The sequence below is a fragment of the Canis lupus genome, chromosome 15 (genome assembly GCF_011100685.1).
Source record: "Canis lupus familiaris isolate Mischka breed German Shepherd chromosome 15, alternate assembly UU_Cfam_GSD_1.0, whole genome shotgun sequence".
Taxonomy (NCBI): domain Eukaryota; kingdom Metazoa; phylum Chordata; class Mammalia; order Carnivora; family Canidae; genus Canis; species Canis lupus.
The window spans coordinates 13,454,154-13,468,163 of NC_049236.1; the positions used below are offsets into that span (position 1 = coordinate 13,454,154).

The 14,010-nt window shown below is 39.8% G+C and overlaps 1 protein-coding gene across 4 annotated transcripts in view; it reads left to right on the forward strand.

Moving 5' to 3' along the window:
* The first annotated feature begins 1,186 nt into the window (after positions 1–1,186).
* Positions 1,187–14,010, forward strand: part of STIL (STIL centriolar assembly protein) — a 62,652-nt gene continuing 49,828 nt past the window's right edge. The window contains exons 1-6 of one of the 4 annotated variants that reach the window (XM_038558115.1): positions 1,187–1,466; positions 3,808–3,894; positions 7,402–7,509; positions 10,105–10,217; positions 10,514–10,701; positions 12,072–12,319. In XM_038558115.1, the coding sequence (XP_038414043.1) occupies positions 3,851–3,894; positions 7,402–7,509; positions 10,105–10,217; positions 10,514–10,701; positions 12,072–12,319 (701 nt within the window). In that variant the 5' untranslated portion in view covers positions 1,187–1,466; positions 3,808–3,850. Of the gene's footprint in view, positions 1,467–3,807; positions 3,895–7,401; positions 7,510–10,104; positions 10,218–10,513; positions 10,702–12,071; positions 12,320–14,010 lie in introns of those variants that run through there. The other 3 variants (XM_038558113.1, XM_038558114.1, XM_038558116.1) reach the window with 3 other exon arrangements.

The following is a 14,010-nucleotide window of genomic DNA, read 5'->3' on the forward strand; positions in this document are numbered from 1 at the left end:
CCTAGGCACCTTTAACTCTTAGTATTCTTCTCCTCATTCATTCTGCTAAGGACATACTGCTCCCACATAAAGCTCCCACTCCAGGGCCTTTGCACTCAATGTAACTCATGACAGCCATTGAGGCGTGTCACTTAGCTCTTTCTCCTGAAAGAACATTCCAATCAGCTGCAATTGTACACTTGGCTAATAGCCTCTTGCTGTGGCCTTCAGTATGTGCCTTACCTTGGTGCTTGCTTTTTCTGAGAAGCCCCCCAGGAAATGATTGAGCACAGCAAGGATTCTAGCCATTTCTGCCTAATGTGGGACTCCTCTAATGGGCAATCTTTGCTCCACAGCTCCCTATGGGGATGGCCAACACTTTGTCAAAAATGCATTACTGTCTGGGGCTCTTCCTACTCTCACATCCCAGCTGGGGAATTCATCATTTCTCGTAAAACGTGTGCCCTAGATTCCAGGAATTTTTTTCAGGAAAGCAGAGAGGGACATTCTATAAAACATATATCTCTTGGTTAGTGTATTTATTTATTTATTTATTTATTTATTTTTAAAGATTTTATTTATCCATGAGAGACACGGGGGGGCGGGGGGAGAGAGGCAGAGACACAGGCAGAGGGAGGAGCAGGCTCCTTGCAGGGAGCCCGACGTGGGACTCAATCCCATGACCCCGGGATCACGACCTGGGCGTGAAGGCAGGCGCTAAACCGCCGAGCCACCCAGGCTGCCTAGGACTCTTTAGTTAAAGAAACTAGAAGAAACGTAATTTCCCTCTATTCTCTACTTAAATAAAAGCCAGCCGGCGACAATGGAGACAGCAAGCACTTCCGGCTCCCCTGCCACCCCGCATCTACCGCACTGGGCTTTTCACTGCGCGTGCGCAAGGTCCGCCCATCCCCGGAACTTAACCGTTGCCCGCAGTGAAGTGTTTAAATCCTCTCGATCCTGATTCTGGGGAGCCGGCGGCGCACTCGGTTCTCCTATGGGGCTTGGGATTGGACGAGCGCGGATGGATGCGGAGTGCTGATTGGCTGGTGTCGCAGCACGTCGCGGCGACCGTGCGTGTGGCCTCTGGCCCCGCCCCCGCCCCCGCCCCCGCCCCTGACGGGTGGGACTTCTGACCAATCAGTAGGCGCGGCGCGGGCTTCGGTTTCGCGAGCCGGTGTTTGCCGCCTCGGTTCCCGCGACCCCAACGTCCCGGAGGCGGGGCGGCGGGGACGGAGGCGCTGCTTGGAGCCGACCTCTGTTCCGGCCCAACAAACAGGCCCCGCGGGGCGGAGGTGGCGGCGACTGGGGCTTTGTGTCCCGAGTGCTCCCGGAGGGTGGCGGCGGCGGAGCTCGGAGGACGGCGGGCGGCCTGCGGCGCGGCGGCGGGTTCCGCCCTCCCGGAGCCTGCGGCCGGTACCGTGAAGGGGAGCTAGTGGAAAAGTAAGTCAGGAGGACTTGGAGTTCCTGGAACCGCTTGTCCTCAGGTGAGTGAGAGGCTTGCAGTCCATTGCGTGCCACGTAAAGGTGTTTTTACTGCGAAGGTTTGTCGGCTGGAGCCCTGCGTCCTCCCGTCGGGCCCGGCGGCTGCGGGGTGGAGGCGGTCGGTGAACGTGGGACGTCGGTGGGCTCCGGGGAGTAACGTGCAAACAGCGCGGTGTGAGCGCGGGCGGTGAAGGGCCACGGGGCTTTGCGAGGGCATTCCAGCTTCAGGGGTGGCCTGTGCAGAGGCTGCAGGTGCTCGGGGGGTGGGATGAGTGGATAGAGGAGGAGGTTGGCGCGGTACGATGGGGCCAGGCTGCCGGGGCGCTCTGCTCTGCAGGCAAAGGAGCCGGGGTGCCCGGGGCTCAGCGATGGAGCGCCTGCCTTCCTCCCGGGGCGTGACCCCGGGGTCCCGGGAGCCAGTCCGTGTCGGGCTGCTTGCAGGGAGCCTGCTTCTCCCTCTGCCTGGGTCTCTGCCTCTCTCTCTCTCTGTCTCTCATGAGTAAATAAATAAAATCTTAAAAAAAAAAAAATAAAGAAGAGCCATCCGGTTTTTAAGCAGGGGGAATAATTTGGTCCGAGATGCACAGATACTCCCCTGGGAGCAGTCTGGGGACTTTTCAGTAAATCTAGTGAGAATTGATGAAGTCAGAAACTAAGGTAGAGGAGATAAGCCGAATTTATATAGGAAAACAGGGAGGGAGGAAGGAGAGGTAAGGATAACTTGGAGTTTCAGTTTGATGAACCATGATGCCATCACCTGAGGAGAGTATGTCTTGCTAGGTATAGTGGCATATGGCTTTGGTTCGGCGGCTTTCATGGCTTGTGTGATGCTGTCAGAATAAACTCGTGTATTGTTTTAAAATGAGAAAAAATCAACATTACCTTTTTACCCTAATACATAAAGGAAAAAGAGACAGATGTGGAGTTTTAAGGCTCTTCCGTTTAATGAAGAAAAATGGCATTTTATATATTTCCTAGAATTAAAGTCATCCATCTGAATACTGTTATCGGTGACACCCAAGTGATGCAGACGGTATTCAAGTTTCAAGCCTTCAGTCCGGGATCCCTGGGTGGCGCAGCGGTTTGGCTCCTGCCTTTGGCCCAGGGCGCAATCCTGGAGGCCCTGGATCGAGCCCCACGTCGGGCTCTCGGTGCATGGAGCCTGCTTCTCCCTCTGCCTATGTCTCTGCCTCTCTCTCTCTCTCTGTGACTATCATGAATAAATTAAAAAAAAAAAAAAAAGAAGCCTTCAGTCCATGGGCAATGCATGAAGTCCAAGAGGGACGTTGTAGCCTTACAAGAGCACTTTATTTATTTATTTTTTTAAGATTTTAATTTATTAATTCATGAGAGACACAGAGAGAGAGAGAGAAGCAGAGACATAGGCAGAGGGAGAAGCAGGCTCCATACAGGGAGCCCATGACTCAATCCCAGGACCTCAGATTCACAACCTGAGCTGAAGGCAGACACTCAACCTCTGAGCCACCCAGGTGGCTCTTTATTTTTTTTTTATTTTTAATTTTTTTCCCAGGTGGCTCTTTAAATAAGATTTTGTTCTAGTCCATAATTTCAGCTTCTGGCTTTATCTGAAAAGACTCTTCTGCATCTGCATCAGTAACTCTTTCCTCCCTTATCTTGCTTCAGACAATTCCTTCTTGCTAGAATTGAAGTAGAATGTACACAGCTTAAAGAACTCCTAATAAAAGACCTAATAAAAGAGTATAGGAAGTACTGAACCATAAAGAAAGGACTATGCACTCTGTATTTTGCTTTGATAATATTTAGTTGGAGATATCTAGTGAATAGTACAGCTAGAAATACAGGTTTGTAACTGAGGAGAGAGGTGGAAACTGAGAGTTGGCTATGTATAAATGGGTATGGAGGCAATGGGAGTGGATGAAAAGTACCCAGAGAGGGCATGTGCAGCCAAAAAAACTCCACTGATTTTGCAGGAAACATATCAGTTTGTGGGGATGCAGTATTTGTCTTCCATCTCCACAAGACTTAGTTTGTTAACCTCATACAGATTCAATAAATACCTAGTTCAAGTTGTTCCTGTGTACTATTTTGTGGTTTTCTGAATATTATGAGGCTTTTGTTCAAAATTTCATATATTAAATACCACCTGCTGCCTAAAATAAATATTAACATTAATTTATAGGCAGAATGACTATAAAGTATGAAAAACAATCAGAATACACAAGTGTTTTATTTTACTATAGATGAAGACACTTCATAAAAGTAACCTAATTTTGCCTGTACTATTAATATGCCGTTAAATCATGTTTCTTATTTTTTGTTTTTTATCACTCATTGATAACATTCTCTTTACTTTTTTTTTAGGATACTAAGCATTTGAAATTGAATACAAAATTCACCAACTATCATGGAGCCTACATATTCTCTTGCAGGGCACCAGATAAATACCAGGTATAGAAATATTTTTACAAAATGTTTTTTTCACTACTTTTCCTAACTTGGGAAGATAGGTTGGAATAGAAAAAGAAAACTTCTCTAAGCCTCAGTTTCCTTATCTGTAAATGGGGCATGGTAATGTCTGTATAACAAGATTATTGTGAAGGATTAAATAAGATTACTAAAGTAAGGATCTGGCACATAGTAGGCACTTGGTAAATATTAGTTTCATTCCCACTTTCCCTTTTTTGGTTTCACAGAGCATCTTTATCGATGGGAAATGGAACCTGACCCCTTGAGGCTAAAAAAATCACATACATATTTATTTACATCCTAAACAAGTAAGAAAATGGTTGGGTTCCTTCCCTTGTCTAAACCCTAATCCTTGAATGGAAAAATTTCACACTGGATATACTAAGTTTTTTTAAATGTCCCTAAGCCTTTTCCCATTTGTGTGGAAGAGGAAGGAGGAGCATACCACCTGTCTCCTAATTTTCTCAGTCTGTCAGTACTCTGGGGACAAGACAGATTGGCTTATGTTATTTGGCTATTTAGATGATTTATTCTTCTTTTTTTCCCTCTGGGAAGGGACAGTTAATGCTGTCGTGTGAATGTTGTTTTCTTCTAAACTATAATTATATCCACGAGTTACCTTCATTCTCTGTACTTTTTTTTTTTGTGCCAGATGTTTTTGATGAAGACAATGGGAAACCTGACCAAAAGAGGCTATCATATTCCTTTTGCTTAATTTTGGCCCTTCTGTTTTATCCTCCTGCCACCTCTTATTCTTTGAAAATTTGTCAACTTCTGTTCTTTGAAAAAACTTGTGTTTGCAACAACTCAGTACAGTCTCTTTTTAGTTTTATTTTTAGGGTCAAATTATTATTTTTTTGGGGGGGTCAAATTAATTACACATTCTAGGTAAGAATATACTTATATAATAAATTGATTATTCCTGATACATTCAACTCTAGTTTTTACTTATTTAATGATCTCTCGTTTTTGTTTTTTTTTTGGGGGGGGGGGGGTTGGTTTTTTTTTTTCATTTTCAATAATCTCTGGGCCAGAGAGCAACAGTTCTGAATTATTTAGGAGTTGCAGACCCCTTTGAATATCTGATTGCATGAATCTCCTTCCCTAAGACAAAACAGTTATACATGCATGTAAAAGTTTCTATCACATTTCAAGATGTTTGTGTTTCCCCTGCCTCTAAAGTCTACTGTATACCTTAGGTTAAGAAAAGGGCTAATAGCATTTAAAGAAATCTTGTTATGTGCCATGCATTATTCTTATTTAATCCTCATAACAAACTATAAGGTGTAAGTACTATTATTATCCCCCATTCTTTTTTTTTTAAACGAGGAAACTATAGTGTAGAGAGATTAACCAACCCAAAGTTACATAGTTGGTAAGTGGTATAGCCAGGATTTAAACCTTATGTGATTTCTACTTCAAACCCTTTACATGTGTTGACTCATTTAATATTCATTATAACTACAGGAGATACAGGTATTATCCTGTTTAGCAGATGAGGAAACTGAGGCACAGAGACATTAAATAATGTGAGCGAGGTCACATAGCTAGCAAATCTTGAAATGAGTTTTCAGATCTAAACAATTAACTTCCAGACATTTTGTTTTACCCACTACATCATACGGCCTCTCACCAATTGATAAATACGTGATAAATACGTTAGATACAGAAATGTAGATAAACTGAGTTTGTTCCTTACTTGCTTTGTGACCTTGAACAGATTTCTCAATCTCAGACCATGTCCTCATTTCAAAAAAGGGAGACTAAAAATCCTTCTTATAGATATTATGAGCTCAAATTAGACACACAGCTAGGAGTAATGATGGAATCAGAATTTGAACCCAGGTTCTAAAGCACTATACCGTTTAGCTTCTAGAAATATAATCTTTGAAATCAGACACTTAGATTCAGATCCCAGCTTTGCTGCTTAATTGTATAAAGTTAGGAAAGTTATAGTTTGTTATCTATAAAATGGATGATAAAAGTGTTTCTGGAACAGTCTTAGTGAGAAATATTGTGTATGTAAAATGCCTACTGAGATGCCTGGTACATATTGGGTGATCAGTAAACTGGGGCTAGTCTTGTAGTTGAGAAGCTTCACTAGGTGATCCGTGAACGTAAGATCTAGAACAAGGTATTCTTAATATGTGATATGATGAATATTCTTTCAGTTCACCTATTTAATAGTCTATGACCATGCAAATACACTGGGTGTAGGTAGCTCACTGCCAGAGCTTTCTTGCTTTAATTACCTGGGAACTTAGGCTGATATCTTCCCCTCAGTCCTTTCGCTCCATTGTTTTTTTCTTACTGTGGTTTTCTCATGTTACTCACTTACGTAAAATAAAAAACTTTGTGATGGTGCTTTGTATGATTTAAGATTGAAACTTGCTATATACTGTCTCTAGGATCTTCGCTAAGGACTTGTTTATGTTGCTGTCCTTTTGATGCTTCAGTAATAATTCAACTGAAGTAGTAGGACCCAAGATACTAATATTGGAAACACTGAAAAATAGACTGTATTAAGTTTTTGTGCTTTCCATAATTTTATTAGATATTGTCTAGAAATTAGTTCAGAAGAACAGAATTTTAGTTTTAAATTTAAATGTAAATTCATGGTTTATAGTTATTTCTTTTATTGATACTCCTATTTCTTTTTTCTTTATTTAGTTTTCTTTCTTCAAAAAAAAATTTTTTTTTTTAGATTTTTAAGTAGGCTCCATGCCCAACATGGGGCTTGAACTCATTACCTTGAGATCAAGAGTCACATGCTCTACCAATTGGGCCAGCCAGGCATCCTTCCCGCTTCATTTAAAAAAATGTGTGTATATAAATTTATGTATGCATAGGGAAAAAGGGACAAGAAAAAGCTATACCTACATTTTGAGTGCTTCATTTTCTTTTTTTTTTTTTTTAAGTTATTTTTATATATATTTTTAAGATTTTATTTATCTATGAGAGACATAGAGAGGCAGAGACACAGGCAGAGGGAGAAGCAGTCTCCCTGCAGGGAGCCCGATGCGGGACTCCATCGCAGGGCTCTAGGATCACGACCTGAGCCAAAGGCAGATGCTCAACTACTAAGCCACCCAGGCGTCCGTCTCTGAGTACTTATTTTCTTGATAGTAAAGTTATAAGGATTTTTCTTTTCTTTTTTTTTTCTTCTTCAAAATATTTTTAGGGACGCTTGGCTGGCTCGGCAGTTGAGCGTCCGCCTTTGGCTCAGGGCATGAGCTTGGGATCTGGGATTGAGTCCCCCATTGGGCTCCCCTCTGGGAGCCTGATTCTCCCTCTGCCTGTGTCTCTGCTTCTCTTTGTGTCTCTCATGAATAAATAAATAAAATCTTAAAAAAAAATATATATATATATATATAAAGCTCTTAAAATTAATATAAGTATTTGAAAAGCCTCATCATTTAATGTTAAACCATTTCTTATAAAATTTCTGCTAAGTTTGCTTGTCTCTGTGATTTAAAACATTTTTTAAAGGTTTCCTTCAAGCAAGATGATACCTTTCTATTTTCCTCCATCAAAATGTGCACTTTGGAACCCAATGCCAGTTGGAGATTTCATCTACTTACATCTCAATTACTACAGGTATAAGATGTTTCTCTTTTCAAATCAAACTTGTAGAAACAGGAGTCAAAATGATATGTAAGGCAAAGTTGATTACTATGACTAATTCCTTTTTTTTTTTTTAACCTTTTCCATTCAGAATCTCCCTTCAAACAAACTATCCCTTTTGCTGATTCTTAAATCTTTTGTGTTTTTTGGTTTTTAAAGATTGTATTTATTTGGAATCCCTGGGTGGCTCAGCAGTTTAGCGCCTGCCTTTGGCCCAGGGCGCGATCCTGGAGTCCCGGGATGGAGTCCCACGTTGGGCTCCCGGCATGGAGCCTGCTTCTCCCTCCTCCTGTGTCTCTGCCTCTCTCTCTCTCTCTCTGTGTGTGTGTCTATCATAAATAAATAAATTAAAAAAATATTTTATTTATTTATTCGTGAGAGACACAGAGAGAGAGAGAGGCAGAGACATAGGCAGAGGGAGAAGGAGACTTCCTGTGGGCAGCATGATGTGGAACTGGATCCCAGGACCCCAGAATCATGACATGAGCCAAAGGCAGAGACACTCAACCACTGAGCCACCCAGGTGCCCCTATTACTTGTGCTTTTGAGAAGTAATCTTAATTTCACAAAGTGTTCTGCAAATCTAAAGTTATAAGTATTATGGGAATTCAAGAGACAAAATACGATAAAAACCGAAAGGGTTTTCATCATGCTTTAGCATGCTCTCTTTGTAGAACACTGAGAAGATTGAACTGATTTTGAGTGGATAGATCATGTTAGAAGGAATATAACATAGGTTGTGGGTAGGATCTTGAAGGAAAGATATTACAACTTGGGTTTGAAGAAATAGAAAATAGAGACTTGCTGACTTGAGATTTTGTATATAAGGGAGCTTTTGAAAGCAGAATTCTAAGAAGGATGGGTCATGGTGGGGAGATCCTGGAGTTAGCCTAGCTGTGAGATGGTTTTCTGTAATCTAAGCAACATAGGTTTATGTCCTACTGGTTTGTTTAAGGTGCTATAACTGGAGTCAGACTGCCTGGAGGGTCAAATCCTGATTCTACCACTTCTTATTTATGCAACCTCAGTAAAGTAGGCAAGGATCAGTTTCTTTATTCAGAAAATGGAATAGTGATACCTGTTTCATAGCACTCTTGTAAGGATTAAATGAGACAGACTCTGTAAAGCAGCAATTGGCACAGTGCCTAAAACAGGAAGTATTCAATAAATGGTAGCTATTACAAGGGTTTGTAGAGCAATGTAGCAGTATTGAGATCAAAAGGAAAGAATGAGGGACACCTGGGTGGCTCAGTGGTTGAGCATCTGCCTTGGGCTCAGGGCACGATCCCAGAGTTCTGGGATCAAATCCCACATTGGGCTCCCTGCATAGAGCCTGCTACTCCTCCCTCTGCCTATGTTTCTGCCTCTCTTTGTATTATGTCTCATGAATAAACAAAATCTTAAAAAAAAAAAAAAAAAAAAGGAAAGAATGAAACAAGATATTTTGAATAGCTTATAGCATTTGATGATGGATTCCATTGAACTAAAGGAGAGCTACAAGTCAAAAAGTACTGAAGTTCTAAACCAGTTGGCAGAGAAGGATAGTGTCACTAATAAAAAAATAGTCTTGTGAGGGTGTCTGTGTGGCTTAGTTGGTTAAGTGTCTGCCTTTGGCCCAGGTCCTGATCTCAGGGTCCTTAGATCGAGTCCTGTGTCAGGCTCCCTGCTCAGCACACAGTCTGCTTCTCTCTCTTTCCACTCATGTTTTTTCTCGCTCTCAAATTCATAAAATCTTTAAAAAAAAAAAAAACAGTCTTGTGGAAGTTCGATTAAATATTTCTTAGACTTGTTCATTTTTTTCTCAATGTCTGACCTTTTTTATATTTTCTATTGTATCTTTTTGTGCTACAATGTAATTTTTTTCAACTCTGGTAATTTTCTCTTTATGTGTACTTAGTTGCTGTGTAACCTATTTGTTTAGGTTTTTTTAAATGTGGAAGTATTCCATATATATGAAACATTGTTTATAATATATGTGCAGTGTTTATAGGATAATAAAAATTTACATACCTATTCCTAGTTCATTATATTGAGCTTTTAATTGATTATATTTTTATTTCTGCAAGTTCTTTGTGGTTCTTTTTCAAATATGCCTCATCTTTTTTGATAGTATGTATTTCCTTGCTTATATTTTAGAGTCCCTTTTATATATCTTTACACATTTTAATCATATTTTTATATATTGTACATTCAATAATACTATAGTATCTGAAGACCATAAACCATATGTAAACAAACAGATTTAGTATGTCAGTCAGACTTTGTTTATAAAGACAGGAGGCTGGCCTCACAGTTTCTTGATCCTTGCTCTGGTTCATTAAATTAAGCAAATGCTCAGATAATAACTGTATCTTCAGTGTCTACTTACTGCAATTCTGGTTTCCAGGCAGCTCTCCCTAGCCACTCTTACCTCTGCCCATCTTTGACCCTAGGATTTGTCAACAGTGATTTTTCTGTACATGTTAAAGATGTGTGTTATATTTTAGGCAGCATTTCATGGCAGGAGGGTTTTTTAGGCTGTCCGATCCACCACATTCATATAAGACTTTTTTTTTTTTTTTTTTCCAGAAATCCAAAGCTTGTGGTAACTGAAAAGACCATCCGACTTGCTTGTCGTCATGCTAAGCAGAATAAAAAAAGCCTGCCATGCTTTTTACTTGGTTCTCTCATAGTAGATGAAGGTAATATACTTAAAAAAAATTTTTTTGTAACTATAATAGAATTTATGTATCGAATTCAGCCAATTATTGTGATGTTCTTTGTGCTGTTTTTCTTTGCAAGATGCCAAGGTTATAAAGGTAAGTAAAACTTGATACTACCCACCAGAGACTTCACAGTCTGGTCAGGTGGAAGAATATATATGCAAACCATTTTTTAAAATAAGAGCTTAGCGTACTATTAGTATTAACAAAATGCTTTGCTATAATTGTAGGCTTGCTTGTCATGCTATATAATAACTGCTATTTTTGTTCTCCAGATGAAGAAAGTATGACATTGACAGTAGATCGTTTTGATCCTGGTAGAGAAGTACCTGAAAGCTTAGAAAGAACCCCTACTGCTTCTCTTCCTGGGGACTTTGTGATTCCATGCAAAATTCATACTCAGGGACTTTGTTCAAAAGAAATAATAGCTCATGATGCAGATGACTTCAGTTCAGCTTTTAAGGTGAGATTTTTTGACTATTTTTAATTGAACACAAGTATCAAATTATGTGTACTATGTTGTATTTCAATAAACCCATATTTTACAAGTATACCTAATAATTTCTGATTGAATGATTGTTGCTAAAATACAATTAAATATGGTTTCTGAAGGCAGAAATTCTAGGGAGGTAGTATGAGTAGCATTCCAGAAAGGGAGGCAGTATGAACAAGATAACAAAGTAGAAGATGTGCTCAGGGTGATGTTAAGGGTGTAGTTTTTTGCTGCATTTGTGGGCAATCAGAATGGATTATTAGTTTGGTCAGATTGTAGAGACCCCTGTCTGCCAATCTAAGGAATTTGAACTTTGTCATATGGGCTATGTAGAGTTATTGAAAGTTTTTGAAAAGAGGAAATACTATTAAATCAAAGATAGTTAATCTGATAGGGCAGCCTGACTAAAGTCAGAGAGAGTAGGTAGGCCATGTCAGTAGTCAGGTGTAAGAGAAGGTGTATTAGCCTGAAGGACAATGTCTAGGAAGGACACAGTGGGCATGAGCAACTATGCAAGAAGAACTGACTTGACAATTTGGGGTAATAAGAGAATAATTAGGGGTACCTGGGTGGTTCAGTTGGTTGAGTGTCTGCCTTTGGCTCAGGTTGTGATCCAGGGTCCTGGGATCAAGCCCTAAGTCAGCTCCCTGCTCAATGGCGGGGGGGGGATCTACTTCCTCTCCCTTTGCCACCCACCTCTCATGCTTGCTCTCTCTTTTAAATGAACAAAATCTTTAAAAAACAATAATAATAGTTATAAAGAAGAATGGGAAAAAAAAAAAGAATGGACTTTAGATTTTCTGAGTTGAGTCAGAGGTAGTTTACATCCTTTTTTTCATGTCTTAAATGTTAATTGGAAGTGATATTCTCTCATAAGAATTTGAAATGCTGGAGCACCTGGATGGCTCAGTGGTTGAGTGTTTGCCTTTGGCTCAGGTCCTGATCCTCGGGTCTTGGGATCAAATCCTGCATCAGGCTCCCCACAGGGTGCCTGCTTCTCCCTCTGCCTATGTCTTTGCCTCTCTCTATATCTCTCATGAAAAAAATAAATAAAATCCTAAAAAAAAAAAAAGAATTTGAGATGCTGCTGGGGCATTTAAGTTGGCAATGTGTGATAGAGTTTGGTTCAGTAAATCTTGACTTGCTTTGACATAAGTATTCATGTAACTTTTTGGTCACATGGAAGAAATGAGAGAATTGAAATATTGCAAATCAGAAATTATTTAATTTTGTCAGTTGAAGGTATACATATGTATATATGTACCAGTATGAGATCAAACATTTATAAATATGGACAAATTTCAAAGTTTTAAAATAATTGTGTAATATTGATTCCTCAGGCTCTGCAGCACCATGTATGTAGCAAAGATTCCTTGGATTGTGGTAAGCTGCTTTCCCTAAGAGTTCATATCACTTCCAGGGAAAGTTTGGACATTGTGGATTTGGATTTGCACTGGGCAGCAGTAACTCTGGCAAATACCTTTAAGTGCACACCTGTGAAGCCCATCCCCGTTATTCCAACAGCTCTGGCAAGAAATTTGAGCAGTAATTTGAATATTTCTCAAGTTCAAGGTACCTATAAATATGGGTAAGTAAGAGATAAAGTAATTTTAAATATTGGTTATATCAGTATATTTTCATGGTACCCACATCATATGAAATGTTTGTGCATTCAGTTGACAAGTCAGAGATCTATGGTGGCTAGATAAATAACCAAGGAAGGGAAAAAATGAAGTTGTTAAATTTTGCCTCATATAGTTCAGAGTTGTGCCTATTACTCCAAGAAAAATTAATATTAAAATTTATATTAGTAATTGGTTGTATTTTGCGATTTGAAAGTAGAAGAAATTAACCTGTTACTTGTTCTTTGTTTTTTTTTTTTTGCCTAGGTTTGGGTTGTCGTCTTTTTGTCTTGCCTTTTTTTTTTTTTTTTTTTTTAAACTATAATCTGACTATAAGCCTAACAGGGGCTGAAAAATTTGTTACTTGCAGTTTTAATTGTGAATAATGAGCATTGCAGACAGAGAAAGGAGATAACTAAATAAAAATTTGTAGAATCTTGCTTACCAAATTATCAACCACTTGAGGGTGGAGTTTCCCCACATAGTTGGAACAGCATCCTCTCCAGCTTTCTATCACCACTCTTAGTTTCTTAGGAAATATAAGCCAAATTGCATGCTTTCTGACCCTCAGCAGGACTACTTCCCTGAATCCTCATCCACTTTCTTTATCTATTGTCTACGAACCTAGGTTAGACAATGTAAGCACCCTCTGCTTTAAAGTCTAAGCAATTCACTTCTGGTTTCCTTTCCCTGACTCCACCCTAGTTCCTGTTAGGTCTCTGGAGCTGAAAATGTTTGCCAAGATACACTCAGCTCCAGGTCCAATTCTCTAAAAATGCCTTTTGAAAGGAGGAAAAGAAAAAAGAGGGTTTACTTTTTACAGGGTCCCGGGAATGGCAAGAAAAGTCCTATTTTTGAGTCCCACGTGCCGACCAGAGCACCCTTCTGGTTGGAGTGGTACAAAGGTCAAAGGGTATGTTCCATTATTGTGATATAGCCAAAGGTGATAGAAATCAAGTGTTTGAATTAACTGAAACATTTAATTCTCTTGGGGGTAATAAAGTCCTTCTCAGTTGGGACATGGGAATTTTTGTTAAAATTAACTAAAAAATTAATTTGTTTTTCTTAAACCTATGCCCATCCACTAGTGAAGCATGAATTTGTCTTTCTTTGACCCCTTGGCATGCTGGTAACCCAGGATGTTCAGATTTCTATCTAATCGCCTATTTTCTTTGCCCCTTCTTACCTAGAATTATTTAATTTGTGACATTTGTCCTTTTCCTTGACTACATTCATTTATTTAGTATTTTTTTTAAGATTTAGTATTTTTTTTTTTTAAGATTTTTTACTTTTTATTTGAGGTAGAGAGTGAGCAAGAGATAGCACAAGTTGGGGGAGAGGCAGAGAGAGGGAGAAGGAGGCTCCCTGCGGAGCAGGGAGCCTGGTATGGGGCTCCATCCCAGGGTCCCAGGATCATGACCTGAGCTAAAGGTAGACGCTTAACCAAATGAGCCACCCAGGTGCACTACCCTGATATTTTTTAGGATCCGTTATGGAATAGGTATTGTGTTAGACACTGGAATTAAGTAGCTTAGAAACCTTATTTTTTGTCCATTAAGTATATTAATATGTAAACATGCAGATAAACATAATGGGGGTTCATATTCAGTGCAGGGAAAGCAGGAAGGTGTGTCCCGATTGCCTGGGAAAATCATAG